The sequence below is a fragment of the Oxyura jamaicensis genome, chromosome 4 (genome assembly GCF_011077185.1).
Source record: "Oxyura jamaicensis isolate SHBP4307 breed ruddy duck chromosome 4, BPBGC_Ojam_1.0, whole genome shotgun sequence".
NCBI lineage: Eukaryota > Metazoa > Chordata > Aves > Anseriformes > Anatidae > Oxyura > Oxyura jamaicensis.
In genome coordinates, this window is record NC_048896.1 from 84,123,569 (window position 1) to 84,147,864 (window position 24,296).

At 38.6% G+C, this 24,296-nt stretch overlaps 1 protein-coding gene across 6 annotated transcripts in view; it reads right to left on the reverse strand.

Moving 5' to 3' along the window:
* PPP2R2C (protein phosphatase 2 regulatory subunit Bgamma) overlaps window positions 1-24,296 on the reverse strand; it is a 189,756-nt gene that overhangs the window by 106,307 nt on the left and 59,153 nt on the right. Inside the window, exons 1-2 of one of the 6 annotated variants that reach the window (XM_035323768.1) lie at window positions 9,277-9,368; window positions 9,105-9,196 (exon numbers count right to left, since the gene is read on the reverse strand). The exons of 4 other annotated variants lie outside the window; for them this stretch is intronic. In XM_035323768.1, coding sequence (XP_035179659.1) covers window positions 9,105-9,196; window positions 9,277-9,353 — 169 coding nt within the window. In that variant the 5' untranslated portion in view covers window positions 9,354-9,368. Of the gene's footprint in view, window positions 1-9,104; window positions 9,197-9,276; window positions 9,369-24,296 lie in introns of those variants that run through there. One more of the 6 variants, XM_035323771.1, reaches the window with a different exon arrangement.

Consider the following 24,296-nt stretch of genomic DNA (forward strand, 5'->3'; position numbering starts at 1 on the left):
GAGTCTCTCACCCACCCGAAGTCCTCCAAGTTTGTCCTAACAAGATGATTGTCTCTTTCTGCATATTTACGTTGAGAATTTTTGAGGAAATCTCATGCATCTTTCTATGTATTTTGCTGCATGGGTGAAGGGGAAATGAGCATGCAAGAGATCAGAAAAAAATATACATTTTCCTTAGTTTGCTGTTAGCCAGCAAAGTTCTCTAGCTTATCTTAAGTTATTGGAGTCATCACTGGAGCCTCAGGGTCTCTAGGAAGACTGTCACACAGCTGTGTGAATAGGGAGACAATTGCTCAGTCAGCTATTACAGTGTTAGGATTATGTTTCATCAGCATTTGCCAGAAAACGGTGATTAAATGCAATGTGAAAATATTTTCAATGTGAAGAATGTTTTCATAGACTGGAAGATCTGCTTGATCTAACTGCAGCTCTGAGCTTAGCTAAAGCAAACCATAGTCCCCAGGGCGCTGCGACAAACGGATTAGCATCACGTAAAGACCCTCGGCAGTGAGGTTTTTGTGACAGCTGCTGCTTGTGCTGACCAGCACGGTCACCGTGACCTCACGTTCCCCCTCTTTTTAATAATATTTCCACACATCGCCTCTTGTCTCCTGCTTAACAGAAACATTCCTCCAGGCACAAACCACCTCCTTCTGGTGTGTTTACCGAACCAGCTGCGCCGAGTGACTCCTAGGGCTGCCGCACTATAAACAACAAGATGTACATCTGATTGTGATTTATGGCAGAGCTCGACAATGTATTCTGTCAAATATCTGCACAATTCAAGTCAATGGAAAGTTTTGTTCAGGAAGCTGGGTTTTTTCCTTTGTACCATCATGGTTGATGTCTCCTTAGTATAAATCCCCTTTCACTTAAAAAAAAAAGTTGAGCACCCACCAGTTCTGATTCCTTCCAGTTACCACCACAACTACTTACCATGGCAGAAAGGGGAGTACTTTCACCAGCAGTTTTGTCAATGTTCCCTTGCTATCAAGCATTTCTTCAGAGCCAGGAAATGCACAGAGGAAGTCCTGGAATTCAGACTACTGCAGCTTGGAAGATATCCATCAAAAGATTACAAAAAGATATCTGCTTCAGGCCTTAAGGGGCACACAAGAGACTGACCCACACTGTCCCCATCATCTTCTATATCCACTCACTGATGACACCAAAACCCACTTCTGCATAACTGCAAAAAAATTCCATGCTACTATAGTAATTAGAAAAGAGGTCAGAAAATATGGGATATTTACCAACATAACACAGGCTTCTAAGATATTTAATCAGCCTTAGATAGCTCTGACAGCTCTCTGATAGCCTATGAAAACAACTGGGAAGTCTTTAAAGGTCTTTGAAATCCAGTGCTGTGCTACAACTCACAGATGTCTGAAACTGCATACATAATTTTTAAGGACTGCTGATTAAGATGGTTTATTTTCTTTGTTGGATTTTTAACTCACATGACTGGTTTCATAGTTAAATCCCTGTCAAATAAAGGTGCCCTCATTACATGAAGGGGACCATCTGGAGTTCTGCGATTTTTTTTTAATCCACAGCATTAGAGGTCAGACACAGGCAAGTGTTCAGGGGAGGATTTGGAGCAAACTACAGAAGAATGAAAAAAATCAGTTAAAGCAGAATCTGACATAAAAAGCAGAATTCTCATCAACAAAATTAAATTCCAACATTTTACACAATTCTTTAATTATTTAAAAATGTCAGTTACATACAGAACTATCAGAGCAGTAATAGTAGTGCTACAGAGCAGCACGTACATGCATCACAAACATTCTTCCAACCCACAAAACTCTTAATTAATTAACTTTATGTTTCAGATGGAATATTTGTTTCGAACAGAAATTTTATGTTAAATCTTAATTTTTAAAAGGTACTTCTGCAGTTTCAGAGCGGCATTAAGACTGAAAGCTCCCTCTTCCAGGCATTTATTTTGTAACGATCATTTACTTTCATAGTTTGCTACATTCCACAACTCCCATGGGGAGCTAAATCCCCTCCTTTGCAGCTACTGTGATTACTGAGAGAAAAATAAGAGACACCTCTGAAAATAATAGGCTGACTAGTGGGCTGGTTCTGCTGAGCTCAGCACCAAGGAAAGGCCGCCCCGTATCTCCACTGGGGCGGCCGCACCTAGAGGCTATTCTGACTTGCACTTGCTGGCAAAAGTCCGTACAGGACCATCTGCCAGCAAGAGCAGCAGGGAAAAAATCGCACTCAGGTACTACCAAGTCCTTTCCAACTCTGAAAAATAGTAGAAGCTACCACAAGCAAGATTTAAGACTCTACTATTCCAACTTCACCTGCTGTGGAGTCCTCAAGACAGGAGCACTTCACCACAAGAGACCAAGAGAGTCCTCACAAAAAGAGGAAAAGGAGAAATCCAAACAGATAAACAAATTTATCTTTTGTATGCAGAATAGCATGGTGAGTGCCACAGAATGATGGTCAATGTTACCATGTACTGCAGGTTACCTATAATGAAAAGCTTTGACTAAGAAAGGCTTATTGGAGAAAAAAAAAAAAAAAAAAAAAAAGTTAAATATACACAGCAGAGGTGTGCACACTAAGCTCTTATCTTCAAAACTGCTGCTAAAGATCTATTTATTTCTACGTAAACCCCATAACTATTCTAAAGCATTCAGAATAAGAGATGCATGGCTGAGCAGCCTGTTTCAATAACCGAACACGCTGCTGCCCTGAAAAGCATGCTCTATTTCAAAGAGACAGATCAAGGAGAAAACATTTAAAATTAAATGCAAGACCTTATTCTAATCAGAAAAAAAAAAAAAAGGCAAAAATACATGTGTATCTACTTGCAATATAGTTTATATATGTATGTATAAAACATTGCAAAATTAGAGCTTCATTGGCTTAGCCTGCCCTGTTACATTTACACATTCCCATCCTGACAATTTTGTCTTCTGTAGAACGCACCCGTAAAGGCATCAGCTTGTAGAGAAGAGCAACAGCTGTTTTTTCTGGGTCAGACCAGACACAGTACGTACCATCAGGGTTGTCTGCATGTTGTGCTTTCTCAAGAATACTCATAGGGCTCCTTCCTGCTTTGCTATTCCTACCAAAAGCATGTTTGTGTATGCTCCTGGTGTGACTAGGTTCTCTGCCTTTATGGGACCTGTTTGAGGAGTAAGGCGATGATCCTAAGTGAATACACCCTTCCGTTTTACTGAACAGCCCCATCTTCCTTCCCCATCCCACCATTCCTCTCTGCCTCCATCCCACTCTCCATTACACATTTTTAAGTCACACCTAACATTTAGATTACACTCGGTCTTGGACGTAGCCCAGAAGTCTTCACTGCCATTACTACCACTGACTTCAGTGAGATGTTTGCTTTCATACCACAGCCCTCTGTGCCTTCAAGCACAGCACTGGACCCTGTGAAGATGAGCAACAACAGTGGTGTTTGTTTGTTTTTCCCGATTTCCAAATGCTCAGTTCAGATTTTAAGTTAGCTTATTTGGTTCATGGAAAGAAAGAAAAGGAAAAGGGCAAGGGCAAGGGCAGACCTAATTTACTGCCCAGATGAAGTACAGCATTGTGTGGAGAACTGGAGATCTTGTTTTGCTGCATCGTCTGCAACAAAAGACAGCTAATCTAAACTGACAACTAATACCACAACTAATCTAAACTGTGAAGCCTCAGTCAGGGGAGAAATTTATCAGATAGCTGGCACAGTTTACAAAATTTTCCAGCATGGGAGAGGGTTTTCTTGTTGTTTTTTATTTTAACTGTGATTCATTTTTTGGTGATGCTAACCATTTCTTCAGTCCCATTACAAAGCAATTCTCCATCTAGCTACCAGAAACAGCAAGCTTCAAAATTTGCACATAGCTTCAAAATTAATGTGAATAAACTCAGTTCTCTGACACTACAAAACCGATCCTGTAGAGAGGGAAGACTTCCTCTATATTTAATATTAAAACAATAACATTTTATTCATTAATTTTCTGTTCTTGTGAAAAGATGTCAATGACTAGGGTCAAGGGGGGGAACAGGTCTCTACATACAGCCTCATCTACAAGCAGACCATAAACACGCAGACCATATATAACTCAGCTAACAGCACAAGCAAGACAGTGTAAATACTATGGAAGAAAAATGCCATCATGAGGGAAACACTAGAAAATAATGATCCCCACCCGTGTGCAACCAGCAGCACTGTGGACTGAAAAATGTTGTTATTTGCAGGCAAGTCATAACTCGATTTGTCTTCCAGCTTCTTTTACCTTGTGTAGAGTCACCAAATTCACAGTGTACTTGGCACAGCCACTACACCACCAGCTGTGTAACTATGACAGAAGTACACAGCCCACAACATATTCTCTGTACCTTCTGCAGCCACTGGGCAGGACTGTGGCAGCACACTACCTTGAATCAAATGCTCCCAAACAGGCCTTCAAGTTATTCCCACGAATAACTTGAAAAACTATTCCTTTTATGAAAGGTTACTGCCTGTAACTCCTTACCAAGCTAGCACTGAGACTCCACAAAACTACAAGGCTGGTGTAGATGCTGCTGACAGAAATATGGTGGAGTTTTCCAAACAGCAACTGGTATCCAGAATCAATGCTTTTGTTCACAATTTCTCTCAAACTGCTCCTACCCTAGAAAACAAACGGTACCTTGTCCTCCCAGCCCTGGTCACAAATTGTCAGAAAACAGTGCATCATTCTCTCCTACTTAATTAGAAAAATAAGCCTTCCCCCCCCCCCTTTGGCAAACCACAGAGAGATACAAATTTCATTACGTCATTCAGCACTCCACATAAATACCCACAGACTGGCACTGGTAGACAATGCTACAGCAAACTCCATAAATTCCAGCCATCTTTGCCCTAAAATTCCAGCTCACATCTCAAATTCTTCTTTCTTCAGGAAGTTCAGATTTCCTTGGATTTATTTTTTTCATTACATATAAATTTTAACTAATCCCTTAAATTTGTATTGAAATACTTACTAATATTAATCCGTCCTTTAAATAAATAAATAAATAAATAAGTTTGAACTTTTATTTTTCCTGAAGCACATTCTTATGTATCACAAAAAAATAATAATAATAATAATAATTAAAAAAATCTTAATTTGCCTCATCTTCCTAGAAGAGCCTAAAGCATTTGACCAAGCAGAAGAACATCCACAAAGGTTCATAGCATCCTGGCATAGTATCCATTAAAGTGCAGGAAACATACTCTTTCAACTTCAAATGTAGAGTGGGTTATGCTAAATCAGAAAGTGCAAACAGTATTCAAAAGCAAACAAACCTGCCCTTTGCCCTGGAAAATCTCACAGTTCCAGGGTCTCAAAATTTATTCTATTAACTTTGAATTTGCTACATCTGCTTACTAAAGCAGAAAGAAATTTTTAAAAACTCACCCTTGTACTCTTGAGTTGCTAGCTCTCACTTGTCTTCCAAGGAATATGAGAATGGTTTTTTTAAAAGCAACAACTTAACATTGGATTTTGGAGCTGACCTGTTAGTTTGTCTTTTATGAAAATTCAATTCTGATTTGTAAGCTAGGTTTTTATGAAATGCAGAGGATGAAACAGGTATCTGTGTATAGGTATACAATACTGGTATCCGTATCTTCATTTTTATAGTAAGATGACACTAGAAAAAGATTCATATTCTGTATCCCCTTTTTATTTTTACCTGCATACCTCATACTGTGTTTGCAATATTTTGTCCCTGCTTCAGTGTCTGAGTTCAAATACTCTGCTACAAGATAAAGGTGACACTCTCAAAAGCAATTTCAATGGGTCTTAATTTCCCAGGTGCTCAAAAGAAAATAATTAAATGGGTTAAATAGTTATTGTGGGTTTTGGTGGATCATTACCTTGTTTGCTCTCTTTGCGCAGAGATGTTACAAATACGTATGTCCTTACTATCTGCATTACAGAGTATTCAGAAGTCTCAGGCAGGATTGGGGTGTACAGACAGAAAAATGCATTTCCTGCCCTTGAGAATTCACAGTGTCAGTTGATCCTAAAATGAGGTCCATGCGTGCAAACACTTGAACCCTTACAAATGCCATAATAACACTGCAGACTACTATGAACTAAATAAATATATAAACCAATATTCTTCAAATACACTCTTATATGGGTGCTAGCTGACAAACCGGGTCACCAACGAACTTGGCTGGACTTAAACTGCCAACCAAGAGATGAATGGAGGGTACAAACTTAACCCTCCACGAAACCTGCGAAGACAAGTGACAAATTCATTCCTGTGACCACAGTAATTTGATGTCATGCTTGGAGCCCATGATAACTACACGGCATATCAATGAAACCAAGTTGCACAGCCTGATACCCAAGCTTTCATTTCCAATAGCTTTGGTTCTTTAGTCTCCCTTTTACTTACGGACTCCAGGGACATGAATTTGAGATTTAAAGGAATTTCCTTCTGCTGTGTCTCAATCATTTATGTTTAGAAGTCCAATGCTGACACATGAAACATTGCTAAGTACACCAAATAAACACTTGCTTTTGAACAATCTAACATTACACAGCTCCGTCTAGAAGACCACACACTGCCTGATGTCTCTACACCAGCTTCAAACCTGTTAAGGAAATGCTTTTCTACAGACACCTCCAGCAGATCAGGCACATGCAAAGCCCATTCCAGGTCATCGGCATATAAATACAGATCTCTATTATCTTCATAGACAGAAACAAAACAAAGTTTTAGTAAGGGGTTTTCCCACATGTGGCCATGCACAGTCCACACATTATTCAATGTGAACCTAAAGAGTTGCTTATAGGATCCTTCTTTGCAACCTCTGCCTCTGACACCTGACCCAAAATTCTAGGTACATCCCTCCAACTCTCTTGTTATCTAATGGTCTGGAAGAAAAATTAGTTTGTGAATTGAACCTGAAGTCTTCAAGCCAACTCACCGTGGTTCAGTCAAGACATTGATATACATTCTCCAAGGACTGTTTAACTTTGTTCTGCTCCCAGTCCTTGGACATAGTAAGGCTGTAAAGTCATTAGGATATAACTGGAGTTAAAGAAGGGATGATAAAATTGAAGCTCTTGAGATAGCACTCTGTAGCTATGAACCTAACACTGAAACCTTTTCTCATGTGACCAGTCCTACTGGAGCCAACAGAATTGCTTATACAGGTGAGGACTCCAGGATCAAGGTTATGAGGATTATCCTGCCATATTTATTTATGCTCTGGGTAATACCGTGTTTTACAAACACACTCCTTTACATCCCCATTATTCGAGGTAAATGCAGACAAAAATCAGGCTCTGTATTAATTACAATTTGAAGGTATCACATGCAGAAACAGGAAGACAAATGCAATATGAATAAAATGCAATGTGACAAAATAATCTCCTTTTCCACACCTTTGTGTTTGTACCAATGATGATTTAACTGCATTTTTGTACTTGAATTTAAAATACAGTCTCCTATAAAAAGGGTTTAATGGTGGTAAGTTGCAAAGTTATCTTCAAAGGTCTGTGTGGCCTAGTGGTAGGTTTGAGCTGAATTCTGGACTTGGTCTCCAGAGGCAAGTGGGAGCCCAGCCTGGCTCACTAAGGCTTTGGCAATGACAGCGAGAAGATTGCAATCTGCACTGCATTTGAAAGAGCTGAACAATAAGTTCCACAGTGATTTATTACCACCATAAAAACACTAAATAAGCTGACTTATTAGCAAATATGCCTAATATTATACTACCTAATGGCACCGATTGTCATGACAAGGATCCTGAAAACTATTCTTTCACTTAAACTGAATTTATGGATCAGTCATAAATTACTTTGCAACAGGATGCTACTGCTGATTTTGATTATGAACCAAATCCTGTATCACTTGCCATCATGACAAAAAAAAAAAATCAGAAATTGCTGTAGCTGTACACAGAATGAATAATACTCTGAAAGTAGGTAGGAAAATTAACTTCTTATGAATTAACTTCTTAACTTCTATCTTCTGGAAACAGTATTAATGCTAAATTTGAATTGTAGTATGCTCTCCTGTTACCCTACCTGTTTACAAACAGCCGTACAAGCAGAGTTAAACAGACCTGCAGGCTTCAACTACAAAAGATAATGAAGTTGTTATAAATCCTTCACAAAGCATCTGAAGCTGCAAAAGTGATTCGCCATAGCCTAACAGCCTTGCTAAGCTTTTGTTTCCATTTCCTGTATTCCATTTGTATATTTAAGAGATTTAAATTTGACTGAAAAAAGAATAATACTCACAGTGTCTGAAGTATGTAGCACTTAAATAAATCCAGGAACGTACATGAAAATTCATTTGTCATGCATATAAGAACCCATTATTTTTATTCTGAAAACTCCTATCAGTCATATTACTTCTTCTTGCGTTACCTATCACATATCTTCTGTTTTAGATGACAACTATACTGAAAGGGCAACACATACCCAATACTTTCATACAGCGTAGGATGTTGCATGTCGAACTTTAGATAGACAGATTTCATTAGTTGCAAAGTAATCTAAAAAAGAGCATTAGTTTACCAGCTTAATGGGTGCTAATATCTAAATTACACAGTAATTATGAAAAGGGAAAATGTTAAGATATGGCTTTACAACAGAAACCTAATAGTTCATTTAGATACTGGAAACCAACATTCACTTTCTTATCAATTTTTGGTGCATTTCAAAGCATGCCTCCTGGTCTAGTGCTCTAGAGCCCCTCTTGCATACACGGCTGCCATCAGTAACCGCTCTTCTGCATCACATTTACAACCAGACTGCATTCAGTTATTTGCATGCTACTTCATAGACGTGTACATAAAGCATTGACAAAATCTCTGAAAACAAAACAGTGCAAAAAGAAACAGAAAAAAATATAAGGGTGCCATCCAACCACAAAGAAATACCAAAACGTGACAGCAGTCAAGCGGAATAATGCAACCTCAATGAATCCAGCCCACGTTGTTTTACCATACATGAAGTGATTATCTGTTAAAGACTGGTGGATCATTCAAGACACGGGGGCAGTCTCCGTCCAACAGCCTGTCCTGCAAGAACCACTGCCTGGCAGCAATAACTGCGTGGACAGAGACTCATCCACCCACTCACCTCCAGAAGTGACCTCTTCAGAACTGGGCTGAGGAACATTGGCAGGACAATGTGGGGAAGCTTGCATTGCTGCTGCCCTTGCTATACCTCTCCTGTGGAGAAATAGAGGACTTAATTTCCAGGGCTGTCAGCCAGCACCTTCCACATTACAAGTGAAGAAAAAAATAAATACATTTTGGGGTGTAGTGAAGAACCCCCATTTCCTATTGAAGCATTTGGGTTACTTTCACATCTTCTGTGGAGCTCCATTTGTCTGCTTGGCCTGCAAGCTGGATTCTTTGGTTCATGAGTTGATGTTGCTCTTGTCAGTTACCTATACAGCAAGCTGGGATGCGACCCTTAAGAATCAACTTTACTAGATACACAGCCTAAATAAAATAGAATAAATAAGGAAATCATGTTTAAATTAATCTCAAAACCCAGACTTGAACAAGTATGTGCCATTGGTAACTCTCTCCCCTCTCCTTCCCTTTCAAAATGACAAGTTTCTTAGCCTGATGTTTACATATTCCCTTTACAGAGACTATTACCGTAAGACAGAAGTAGTTCTTTTCCTTTTCATGCCCCACTCATTCCAGACATGCATTTTATTTAATTTCACATTCATCCAAATAGGGTTACAATAAGAATCAGCCCTAAATAAGACAGCTTTAAAGGAACAAAGAAAACCTTCCACTATCCTCACGGTTTCCAGCTTGGTCAACAGTTTTCAGCCACCACTTTTCAGCGTGACACATACAAATGATTTGTATCTAACAAAATGCATTCCATTAGAGAGAAGAAGAGACTAAAAAACCCTATCCCAAGTATATGAATAAATCGTTCCTTTGAGTATGGCGATGAATGCACAGTTTTACAAATTCAAAAACAATTCTCTGAAGCCTTACTAAAACAAGTATGTTTGCTTCTGAAAGTGATCTCTGCGTATCTTTCAGTAGTACCAGAATGTTTTTTGTTGGAGAAAATGCTGTCAAGCTTAGACACAAAGGCATGGAAGCTTAAGACCAACCGTTTTTTCTGGTAGGAGTGTGCAATACATACTGATGTTCACAGGCAGGCACAATTTCCCATAATTAATTAGAAACATATCAGCCTTCACTGCATTTGCTTAACTTTGGTCAACAGCAATGTTGATCTTGCAAGTGAATTGAATGACAAGACAAAGCCCATAAATGTGCACTTTATATACACTTCAGAGCTGCTGAAAAGCATGGGAAGCAATCCAAAAAAATGATTATAAAAATATGGCAGAGAAGCTTTGCTCGAAAAAAAATGTATCAACATTTATTGTGTCAGTTACTTAAACTCAATCTTTCTACTACGTGTATGCTAAAGGATGAACGTAGAGATAAATAGGATTTTTTATTTCTTATTTGTGCAAAACAAATTTATATATTGCTCACTTCCTGACAAAGACACTAAAGATAACATTTTCCTCATTTTCATGTCTTTATTTGCTAAAACTCTATACCATTTGTTCTTCCTGAAGCTCCCAATTTCCAACATAACAAGCAACAAAACAGTTCATCTCTGACTATCTACTGCCTTGGACTATGACTGCCCATGGACTACGATTATAAGCAGAATCTGGTTAGGATGAGGCATCTCCAAGAAAAATAATAACAATTGTTCACATATATAGTACCATATATTTTATAAACCCAATGTTTAACTGTTAAGGTTAGACATAGTAAGTTGGCTCAAAACCACAGGACAATGATTGTGTCCTGAGCACTAGAGGGGTGTGTTCTGTTCACATTCCCCGTTGCTACTTCATGGGCAGTGTTGGCCAAGGCTGTCATTAAAACGTAGGTATACCAAAATACATATCACCAAACTATATTCTCAATATTTCAGAAGTTCTAACACAGGTGATAAAGCATTTTAACTAGATTAGCTTACCATGATCACAAAGAATTGCCCACAATGGTAAACATTTAGGCAAGCACAGCTCTGCCTATACTAGTTAAAATATCAGAAATGGGGAAAAAATAACTTTGAGAAAAAAATTATAGTTTTGCTCCCAAGACAAATGAGACAGTGTCCTGGTTTCAGTTAGGATAGAGTTGATTTTCCTCCTAGTAGCAATTCTTCTAAGAGGAATTTTTGTAAATCCGCCCCTTTTCTTCATATGAAAAATACTAAGGAAATCCAAAAGAGCTAACATCACTGGGGAACACTGATGACCTTAGGTTTCACACACAACCTAAACCTCTCTCAGAGTACCAAAAAGCTGCCCAAAAATGACACATGGATAATCTACATATTCCCGTAACAATGCATGGATATCATCAATGATTTTCTCTCCAGACAGAGAAAAGAACTCAAACACTCTAAAACGTTTGGGGATAGTTTCTAATAATCCATCCTTCCCCAAAGCCTTTACTGCCTTTATCCTACCTCAAATGCAATATTATTTCGTAATTTGAAGGTAACCTACATTTGCTTCAAAAATGATCCTTAAGCAATCAAGAACAAGCACCTTGTATGTTAAATGTTTCAAAGAGACATGCCTTTGCTTACATGCTCTGGATTTTCTCCCCACAACTTAACTATTGTTCTTAAACCTGCCCTGCAGTCAGTGTTGACCTATGTAACTCAAGCACTTCAAGAGGCACTTTAATCATATGGGGTAATTCTTAAATGTATGACAATTTTAAGTGTCTGGGGAGGTAGTTCATGGAATGAAAAAGAAAGCAATTTCACCACTGAAGACTGATCTATGTTCCGGGGATTAGTCCAATTAAAACTGAAAGCTCTTTCATGACAGAAAGCACATGTTATTTTTAGGATGAACTCACATCCTGCTACCCTATCCAAGCTGGAATTTTCCCCCTACTTCTGGTTGGAATATTGGGTAGAATCCATTGTGTGCATAAGGACTGTAATATAGCTCTTGGACCTGGTGCTCAGATCTACAGAGATTTTCCTGTGGGACCTATGGAAATCACAGTTTATCTTTTTTTTTTTCTTCATTTGAGAACTGAAGAAAACCTACCTTTCAATCTTCATTACTGGAAAAAAAGAAATGATGAGAGGTCCTTTGTGCAGATCTTTAGATGAACAAATTTATGCATCTATGGCTGCAAGAGTGGATTCCTCTCCTCCACTCCTTACCCAGTGACAACACTCAGAAGGGGCTTGAACATTTCCTCTTGTTTCCTTCCACAATGTGAAAGGACAGGACTGCTGCAAATCGTAGTCCCACTTAGGTCTCACAAGCCAACAAGGCAGCTGAAGGAAAATGTGCGTGACAGTCTGTGCCTACAGCTGCATCAGATCAGTAGTCATCACTGGTAGGGAGCCCATGCTTATGTTCAAGCATCCAAAACTGAGGTTGCTGGTACCTGAGCTTTAATGGATAATCTCTGAAGAAAAAGAAGTAATGACAGTTTCAATATCATCTATGCTATGACTTTGCTAAGAACCTATGAAGTTGTTTTTTTATACAATCTAAAAAGAATATTGATTTACTTGAAGTGCACTGCACACCAAATGCAATTCTCCCTGTTGCTATTTGAGGTATTAAATTAAAATGTCATCTTTCTGACTAAGAAAAAAATCAAGTCTTCCATGAAGCAAACATGTCTATGGCTCTTTGGTATATTTCAAATAACGTAGTCAGATGGAGGTAGCCAAAACCTTATAGTGATTCATGAAGAAACATACAGAAAATTCACTGTGGTGCCATCCAAGCTTAGTGCATATTCTCTGTGCACTGCAGTCTGCAAGACATTGCCAATCTATGAACATATGTTGTGATATAACTAGCAATACAAACTCCCTGCTTCACCTCTCAGTTACAAACTAAGGGAAAACAAGAAATGGCTCTAAAGCTGAAAAAACTGGCACCCGTGAGGGATCTAGATGGGCCCTGAGAAACCTGATGAGGTTCAGCAAGGGGAAGTGCAGAATTCCACACTGGGGTCAGAATAGCTCCAAACGTCAGGACAGGCTGGAGAGTGACCAGCAGTGCAGAAACCCAGCTGGAAAGGCCCTGGGGTCATCCTGCATGCTACTTGGGATATGGCAACGGTGGGCTCACATCAGCAAGCCACAAGCTGGGCTAACACAAGGAGAAATGTGGTCAGCAGAAGAGTGGCCACAGGTTATTCCTTACTCATGTTTTTAAGACATTTAATTCCCTGGTGTTCTGTGGAAAAATAGGAAATTTTTACAAAATTCCTTTGCTAAGCCTCTGCTTCTTGCTTGTCTGAAATTTTAAAAGGAAACGAACAAGTTTTGAGTGACCACAGCACAATGAGAATCTATAGAAAGATGGCTAAGCAAACAAACGGCTGTTCCAAAGGGCTGAATGACGGTGCCCCACTCTGTGTCACTAACAACCCCCAAAATGCACAAAGACACAACGTTTGCACCAAGAAATGTGCTCCAAAGACCCTGAGCTAGAACGGGTGACTTATTTCTTCCCTACAGCTTACTGGATTTGGCCACAAGAGCCTGATGCCCTGCCACAAGTGACTGAACCAGGTTATGCCAAAGGTAACCCCTGCTTGTAAAACTGATTAATTGAAGTGACTAATTTTAGATCTGGCACAGGATTTTTTTCATTTTTATTTTTTTCCCAACAATGCACCTGTGATAATTTTTCAGCTATCACCTATTCCTTGACAGCGGGCTCATTTTTGATGTATTGCCTCAACCAACCAAATCTCGCTGGAATGTTCCTACCAGGAATCGTCACCTCCAGGGAGCCTGCTCAGCAGCTTCATGTTAAGGATTTGCCCGCATGTTCTGCACACACACACACACACACACACACACACACACACACACAAAAAGAGTCATTTTGCTACTACCATAACAGGATTTTTTTGGAAACTGTAAAAGCACAACATAGGGGGGCAATATGAACCTAACAAATCTGCACAAACCCAGAAGTACCAGAATAAGCAGCAGGTCAAGGGGAAGAACTGCTATTTTGGTAAGACGTGCACGTTTCTTAAACTTCTGAAATAGGTAACCCTGAAAAACATCTGTAACAAAGACATTTATTTAAGGGCTGAAACTATGTTACTGACATTCATGAAATATCCTGCATTTTTTTCAGAGATTTAATTATACCTTTTGTGCTCCTCACCTATTAAGAGATCTTCTGGTTAGCATTAATTTGAATTTTATTGCCACATAAATTAGTACAACTTAGACACATTTATCAGCCCTTTAAATAACAAACTGATCATGTGTCCAGGCAGCATATACTTCAAAAGAAGAATAAGACATACAATTAAAATCTGAACTGCAATTACTTTGCATTTCAGAAAGTTAAAAAGTAGCCTGAAGCAACATTATCTCAAAGAGGAAATCTGGACAGTAGCTTTGCTTCACACAAATCTATGAGAATATATAACAGAAAACAATAAGCAGAATGGATAGATCATACATAAGGAAGAGGAAAAAAGGTCAAAGAAAAGGAAATGGTTTTGTACCCAGGTTATTAAAAAATTGTGTACACTAAGCTCCTAAGAAACTTGCAGACAGTATTAAGGTCACAGCATGGAACAGGATAATTTTAACAGTACAGTATAATATATATATATATATATAATACGTTTTCACAAGCAATTATTTTAACTGTCCTCACAGAGTCAGATAAAATCTCTAAAAAAAAAATACAGATGCACCATCAGGCGTTATATTCTAAATATCCACTACATATATAATGTAGTACTGAAGACAAAAGTACATAAATCTACAAAGTGATTAGAGAAAAAATAGATGTAGAGATTAAAACCAAGACTCTCAAAAGACAAAACTATGTGCTTGTATATACAGGCATATTTTTATGGACTTACAAACTGTACATACAGTACAGCTATGCACTGTGATCCAGTGTCACCAGAGCCAATGGCACATTCTAAATAGACCCATTGGATACCAAGTCATAAATACATAAAGGTTGTAACAACCTGTCAGGATTTTAAAGAAGAAATTGTTGCTTGAAGGAAACACAGATCTGTTTCCTAACAAAAATGAATATAGTGTTTCCATTAAAAACAAACAAACAAACAAAAAACTATCAGAGTAGAAAAAAAATAAAATTTAATTAAAAATAAAAGATTTTCAATCAATTTCCATTACTCCCAGTCACTTCCAATTCTATGCCTTCTTTTGATAACGAGTGGTAAACCTAAAAAAGGAACCAACGCTAGCCTTTCCCTCATGATAGCAGGGGAAAATCCTGACCCCAGTGGCCAGATAAGTGAGTTAGAACTACCCTACCGAGCTGGGACTTCACCCAGGGAGCCTGCCAGACCTTCCAAAATCAGAAGTATCTTTTCAGCAAAATGGTGAAGGAGTAATGGCTCTTAAAATTTCAAAGAGCCTCCTTGCACCTGCAGTTCACATGCAGACTAATGAATCCCTGCAAGGACAAGATGATTCTGAGTCGTTTCTGTGCCATTTAATGACAAAGAAGAATGGAAGAATGGCACAGGGGTGCAATCCAGGGTCTTACTCTCACACGATTCAATGGACATAAATACAGTGAGCAGAAAGAATAGCAAACAGCGTACCAAATGAGTTACTGTTCTGATTTCCTTTTTTAAAAAAAAAAATAAAATAAATAAAGATTTCTGTAGCTTGAAGCCTAGCAAGTACTGCAGATAGAAGCCAAGCGTCACTACAATCATGTCTAGTGGCATATGGAAAGAGAACTGTAGTCAAGGAAGGAATGCCTGTATTTCTGTCTATTTCTTTCCCCAGCATTGCTGGGATCTACATATTCCTGACTTCTCCTAGAGTCTGAGTAGGGAGTATTATTTCCAGGAAGAGACATGTTGAGAATTTAAAGCTTTGGGGCCCTGCTGGAACAGTTGCCTTCTGGCAGGAATTAAAGCTGATACGGAAATTTCACAAAAGGAATTAAAAGATGCTATGGATACTGGCCAAAAGTAGATCAAAGGAACTTTAGCAGCATGAAGACACATACCAGAAACACATGAAAGGCAACTTCAAGGCAGACCATTAGGTTTAAGAAAGTATCTGTTGTTTGGGCAGAAGTCTTCACGAACCAGGGAAAATTTAAGTTATTCTTCTGAAATATTTAATCCCGAAATATCCATACTCTGTTGTGTAATTTCCACAGTCTTGACCACATGGCAGATATCTAGTAGAAGAGATGTATTTTATATTCTGCCCTAATTTTGAACTCCAAGAATTGATCAGTATGCCCTCTTCAAGTGTCATGTTACTGGAGCTGAGATTCAGGTTCAGGAAAACTCCAGCTACCTGTGAGTTAAAACATATTAAATACAGAGAAACTATGCCTCATTTATTACATCACATTTATTGTGGTAAATGCATGATACAGACGTGAGTAGTTGTGATGGTAAACTGAGAATTTCCAAAATCAGAGGTAGGAAGAAATTCACCTCAACTAGAAACAAGTGACAGAAAAAAAAGAAAATTGGAAAGATGGCATGGGGCAGAGAGAGAGCTGGACAGCTTTAAAGCAGCTGAAGACTCTGGTAGGCTTGGTTACTTCTAATAGGCCAACCATGGCAGCACAGAGCTCATCAATGGGTATTTAACCCTCCTTTTTGTAACATTATTAAAGACTTGGTCCTAGAACAAGTATTAAGGGTGGGGAAAAAAAAAAAGTGATTGTCATGTTTCCAACGCTGTCAGAGGTGCGCCCCGAGGCTGGCATACTCGGCACCTCGGTGCAGGAGGGGAGAGGAGCAGCGAGGGGAGCCCAGCCGGGGCCTGTATGCTTGTCCAGGTATTCACCGCATGGCCAAAGCATTTCTGTTTTAGTCTTTACTCTGCATTTGGTTTGTCTGCAATGCAGAACGCCTCTCCTCTCTGAAACAAGCTCATAAAACTTTCAAAACCATTTTCTTCCCCTCACCTTTTATACAAAGGCCACAGACAGCATGGGAGGCCAGAGCAGGTCTTCAGTGAGAGTCCTCGCGTAACCCAGAGCTGGGCCCTGAACAAGCAGTCATTTTACTAAAACAAAACATCAAAAGCGAGTAGTTTTTTTAAGTGGCTAGCTTCAAAAGAAGAAATGGACCATCCATGAATATGATCTGTGTAGCCCCAGAGCTGAAATGAGGTGCTCTGGGAATTCTGAATTGGATAAAAGCTTCAGGGAACTGTTGGATTCTTGCTTTTAAAAGCTATTAGGATGAATAGGCGCATTGCCTGCTCTGTTTCTGCCCTATGTGCTACAATAGCACTGTCAATAAACTCTGAGCATCCTCCCATCAGTAAAAACTGCTTTTGAAAAATAAAATGGAAACACTTAGAGAAAATCTTCCTGTACTCCAGCAGAAGGTTTCTCAGTGACTACAGAACAAAGAATAGGAAATAAATAAATAAATAAAAAGACTATACGAATTCATAAGAACCACCACTTACAAGCTAAAACACAAGACTTCCCCAAGTGCCTGGTCCAAGAAGGACAAGGCAGCTGGTGGAGCTACTATTTTTACTTGAAACAACAGTGCTCAGGAGTGCTGGAAGTGTGCTGCACAGTGCCAGGTTCCACCCATGACAGCAGGTCCTTGGCAAAATGTTTAGGGATCTCATTTTGTAACATGGAGTTCATTCTTATCTATCTACTGTTTACACATTTCAGATACAGGTGCTACCAGTATTTATCTGACACGTCTTGTCTTGCAAGTTCCTGTGGGGATTTACTTACACAATAAAAACTCAAATTTTGGAGTCACTATTTCTAGACTGCATTGAAAAACTGCAAAAGACAAAGAAAATGAATTCTTACATTGCCCTGTTTTGAAAACATATCACAGTAGGTTTCTTTACTCATTCTTCAAATTCAATTATTTGGATGTGATTATTGTGATAGAGCATATGTTTTAGACATCCTCTGTTACCGAGTTGGTAATTCAAATACTGCCCCCATTAACATATGATGTAGATCTTTCAAAGAATGTAAAACTACAGAATTAGTATTTTCTCTTAAGAAATTTTCTCTAAATCTGTCAAACTGCAGAATGAAATAGTTTAGAAATGGCCAAAAGATGAATACTTTAGAAAAAACAACAACAACAACAAAAAAACGTATTTAGAAGACAGTTAAATTTGTCAGAGTTATCTCTCCAGTTAAGAGCATTTTTAACATAGAAATTTACACTTTAAACCTTGGCAAAATTGAGATAAGGTTTTCTATTTAGTCTTAATACTTCAAAAGTTTTTGAAGTTATTGGATGCATTACTGTCTTGAACAATGAAGATGCACAAATGTATACACTCATATGCACAAATGAATTTATGAATGGAGATTTCTGGAGCAGAGATGGCTTAGCAAGACAAACACAAAGAAAGAGCTTGGAAATATTTGCAACATTTCAGGAAAGGAAACTTGGTCAAACTGGGTATTTGTTAAAGAAAACTATGTAAATTCAATTGCTAACAATATGCCAATGATACAGATTGAATTTGGTCATTAAAATGTGAAACAAAGGAAGAACTTCCTGTGCTAACCTCAATATGACTACATCTATCAAGTCCCATCTGTAATAACCAGGCTGATGTTTGCTCTGTGGGGTCTGAATCACTAATTCCTCCAATTTACACCAACTCCTTGGCTTTCAGGAACAAAAATCGTTTTCTGTCTAAATATACTTACACTTAACAATCAGAAATGAATCCCTGTGCAAACAAGCTCCATGTTGGCAATCATCTTTGTTAGTATTTATTAATAGAGCAGAAGCATTACAGCTTCCCACTATCAGATTTAACATGACTACTGCCATTACCCAGGTACATCCAGGAAAACCATTAAACTCATATTTCCCCCTTTCCTTCTACTGTACACAAATATTACAAAAGCCTTATAAAAAGGTGGTTTGATGAATTATTACAGTAAGCATTACCAGTTTACACCTCTTCAGTCCTTACAACAGTCTGAAACACCGATGCTTCAGACGCACATTTAATAGTGGACACAGAGCAATGATAGGATGATGCCAGACAGCAACCTTGTCCCTGCACAAGTCAGCACTACTCACAGCAACCTTTGCTCCCAGAAGGCAGGCATGCTGTTCCTTTTCTTTAGCAAGGGAGAAATTTAAAAACTGGCCAAGTCTGCTGGTACAACCAGAGAGGTTGTGGAACCTCCCTCTCTAGAAACCTTCAAAAGCCACCTGGACATGGTTCTGGGCAACCCGCTGCAGGTGGCCCTGCTTGAGCAGGAGTTGGACAGGATCACCTCCAGATCATCTCAGCCATTCTGTGGTTTTCTGAAGATGCTGGACTCTAAGGTTGGTGGGCTAACCAGTGCCTCTTTCACTCCTGTCTCCTGACACACCCCTGGCCACACCAATTTCCAGGGCAGAGAAGGAAAGGTGAGTAGCCTGTACTACAGCTTTCCCTGGAGAACAAATCATTTGCCTCCAAAAACTGCTTTCATTTCTGCAAGACACTTCAAAATTTAAGCAAAAACCTTCATCTGCATGTAGTGTAAATGCTTGCAGCTAGTCAGTCTTAAGAAGTGTAATATAATTGGTCAATTTGCAGTATCATTACTACTTAGAGGTGCAACTTATTATTACCTATTTTAATTTAGGGACTTTATAACATGCACATAGTGTCACAAATGCCTCTTCTGCACATGACCCATTTTCTGAAATGCAAGGGGAAGCACAGACATGCGCAACAATTAAGTGCATACCTAATCCTGAAAAATAAAATCCGTGTTCAAGTAATCCACTTTTTCAGAGAATCTGTAGCTCATCATTAGCACAGGGGAAGAGCAGAAATGCAAGGACACTGTTTCTTATACCCACTGTATAAAGAAAGCTTCATTCCAAACAAAGCAAGTCTCACTTCCCAATTCAGCAAGCACTGATGTACATAGACCGAAATAGCCTGTAAAACACATGGGATGTGAAAGACATGCAGTGCCCTACATATAAGCTTTTACTGTCCCATCTCCCAATGCTGAAACTTGTAAGCAGTCGTACTAGTGCTTCTAGATACCCATGTCAAGCATAGCAGCTGGCAGGAATAGAGACACAACAGACAGCATGTACTAGCAGTCATCCACAGGACTTCCGTGAACGTAACACATATATGAGTGCACACCATATGTACAAAATCGTGCTTCACAATGCTGGGTATTCTTGGGTATTGGCTACCCAGAACTGTAGAGCAGATTTATACCTTATGAGGGTCCTATCCCAATCACACTTTCCTGAAGCCCAGTTAAATAGGATAAATAAACAACCAAATAATTCACATTTAGCCATGTCTTTCCCAAAACACAATGCAATAATCTAGAAGAAAGAAGTGTGTGTAAACAAAATCTGTAGGTCAAGCACTACATACCATCCTGATCTCTAGCTATCACATATATGTCAGTTAATTATCAGAAATTACAAATGCCTAATGCTAAACTACAGACCAAATTCCAAGTTTATTTATTTGAAAAGAAAGGCCATCTGGCTGAGTAATGAATTTGTATTTCATCAGGTGCTTGGGGACAGGGTGCTGATTTTAGCCTGCAATACATACCTCTGTGCAAGGGAAAGCACCACTATCCACATGACTACTTGATTCTTAGCATCAGATGTTCCAGGAATTTCTTTAAGATCCCTAATAATTCACAGCTATCTATTTCAAAAACACTACATACATGAGAATTCTGCTTTGAGACGCACTGCTGATTAAAGAGGGTATACCTGACCTACATCTTACATTCCTAAGATGAATGCAGGATCCACAGCTAACTTCCTCTAGTACTGGTTATTATATCTGCGTGCAGAAATGGAAGATGGAGCAGTGTCAAAGTTAACATGTAGCATGGCAAGAGTCTTGTGTGCTACTCTGGCAGCCCGTTATGCTCTGCACTGGTCACTCTGCTGGGCCTCTTTGTTGAGCTGTATTTCCTAATTCTTTTTATTAGTTGAATTTTTCTTTTTATTATATCACAACAGAGAAATAAACATTATATCAGAAATTATTTACAAATTAAGGACATAAATAGCCTGATTTACAGCTCTAAGTACGAGAATCCTAGAAAGATTTTATTAAAGACCTTGTACCAACTTCTACCATAAATGGAAACATTCCAAGGTTAATAGGTTTTACTGACTGGATAAAAATTTAGAAATAAATTGTTGAAATTTGCAGACTGGCTCACTGTTTGAGAACTATTTTTATTCTGTTTAAAATACTCCTTTAACATCTTTGATTATGGATAAAGAATATGGCTCTACTAAGAAGAAAGAGGAAATAATCGCTTTTTTTCTTTTTACTTTAAAAAAAAATAAAACTGAACTCTGATGATCTTCATTTTTGACTAGACACTGGCCCAACAGACAGAGGATCGTATGGCTATCTTTACTGTACCCAATACAACAGCAGGCAGCATTAACCTCAGCCTTGTATAAGTGGTCTTATTCCACACAATTATCAGCTACTTGCAATGCCTGGGACACATAAACAAAAAAACACTATGTGCTGGAAGAATTAAGGTGACAATTAATTATGTTCTATTCAGACTTGAGCTGAACTAGAACTACAGGATAATAAAACAATTCTCAGTCATTTTCTTACTTCTGTACTATGCTCTTAATTATAACACACAAAAATGTCATTATATTACCCATAGATGTTTCCATCATTATTTTACAAATAAATAAGTGTGAAAGGCAAAGCACTGCTATATTTAATGATACAGATTGCAAATCCCATCATATTAAAAATTCACAAAAGCTACTGAACTATGTGACATGTTGTGCTGAAGGATTTATTAGAAATTGAGTCTCTTGATGTGTATTTTTATTTCTTGCATTTGCACAAGCCAAATACATTATGTTCTCATTTGCATTTAAGAAACAAAATTAAGAAGACCAATAGTTAGTTCATCCACAGGAAAAAAAATCCTGAGAAAATGAACTCTCTTACCATATATAAGGCTGCTTTGACAGGGTTTCTTGTATTACTACTGGTAACAAATTGGGGAACTTTTGCCAGGAATCAATAACATAGGCCGCATTCATTGCTAAAGGCTTGTTCAGCCTGGGAACTACAGGAACGGTTGATCAAGAAAGTGCCTCAGTATGGCTAGTACATTTAAACTCTTTCTTGTTTAAAAACAAAAATCCCCATACTAACTTCCCCTAGTTCTCTGAGATAATTACCTATTCTACCATCCCAGCCAAAGCAATTATACTGAGATCAGCCAGTTTTTTAGCCAAGGTCTTTTAAGCCTCTCAATCTTGTCTTCTCTTAACATACACTCCTCTGTACAAAGTCTTACTAAGGTATCCACCTTATAAACTGTACAAATATTAGAGAAATAAACTGTAACAATAAAGAAGTCTCAAAGATCCAAATATCGACACAATGTAAGCAGTAATGATTGATTACCTTTTTATGGCTGTAATAAATGATACTCAGTTCTTTTACTATTATAAAATATTCAGCGTTAGTGTAACGTGTTTCACATTTTAAACTGATGTAAGAACCACATCTATTATTCTCTAAACTCACTGTTTAAATATATGCTACAATGTTGAAATGTCTAAGGTCTGCATAGAAAACAAAATATATAGCAAGGTAGTTTTCTTTCCGTAACAATGCATATGCTAAATAAACTGCACCTGCAGTGAATGATGACACTTACTCTACCTGCACTGCATTGTTTAGTTTTACATTATTCAATGCTTTTGAATTGTCAGATTCAATTAGAAAGAAATCTGGCACAGATAGAAGAGAGAGGCCTTGCATAAATCCACATGTTATGCTGCATTTCATCTTTTACATACAGTGTACTGTTGACCTCCTGAACTTCAATTTCCAAGGTTTCTGTGTAGTTAAATATATATAGTGTATTTAACCATATAGCTACTATAAACATTACTATTTCTAATATGGTTCTAGTCTATATTTCTTTATATATCATAAGTGCTTATGAATAAACTGCATGTAGCCTAAACTGCTGAAAACAACCACCTTTTGTGCCAGACACCTGTTGGCACCTGAGTCTGAGCAGCTGACGGATGCCCTGGGCTGGTGCCCGCAGCCTCTTCTGCACCTCCCTGTTCGCTGCTGTGGAGGTGGCTCAGCATATAGCCAGATGCTTTTCTTTTGTTAATACAGCCCAATCACTTCCCCAGGACCTCTAACTTTACACAGCAACAACATATCATTTATTAATTTATTGAGTGGGAGACTATCTATTGGCTGTGTATGTGTGCAGAGAGCTAAAGTGGCCATCGATCCCCGAGGGCAACCCACCAAAACCAGCACATTAGAGATTTACAGCTTTGCAAGGGGAATGATCTGCCACCCCGCTTAGTCACATCTGGTACCGTTTTACAAGGTACATGCGACACCAGTGAATAATTGTCATTTGGAAGCCTGACATTAAACGCAGCTCCAGAGAGAGTTAACTCCGTGCCTTGTAAGCGCGTCCTGCAGCACAGAGGCATGAAGTGCTCTCCTAGGAGGCTCTAGCAGCCCCCTTCCTCCCAGAAGCAGATTAAGAAACTCCAAAATCTAAGTCTAGAATCCAAACCGTCCTAATCCTACCCTGCAGATTTGGCAGATTAAGCAGCTAAACGCAGGTTGAGGGTGGCTTGCCTCAAGAAACTGCTGCCCCCATTTTGCTCATATGCAGCCTTAATGTCCCAGGCTTTGGACAGCACCAAGTTGGGCTTCCTACATGCTGAAGCACACATCCAGCTGCAGGCTGGAGCAGGTGAGCAAATGGTTCAGGCTTCAGTATTGGACAGTGCACCAGCTGTGCTCTTGCTTTGCCTCCTTTGCTTGTCCCAGGTAAACTGCACAAATAAAGATTACAAAGTCAGCCTATCACTTGGATGGAATAAACTTTATTAACCCAAATCTTCAAGGCTACCCAAATGTTCACCTACGTTGTGTTCCAAATAAAAGTAGAACCAAATCCTGCACAAAAAGACATAACTACAGTCTGTTTAACAAGGGGCACGGTTATGCTTTAATAGGTTTACCTCTGTTCATATCGACTTGAGGAAAAATATAAAAAACACAACTGACTAGAAAAAGAATGAGCAATTACTTCTAGGGTTGTTCTTAAACTTTCTAAATGAGTTTTGCAAAAAGATCATATATATATAATATACCTATTATATATATATATAATATACCTATTATATATATAAAAATACAATCAGTATATATATAATAGGTATACTGTATATATATAATAGGTAT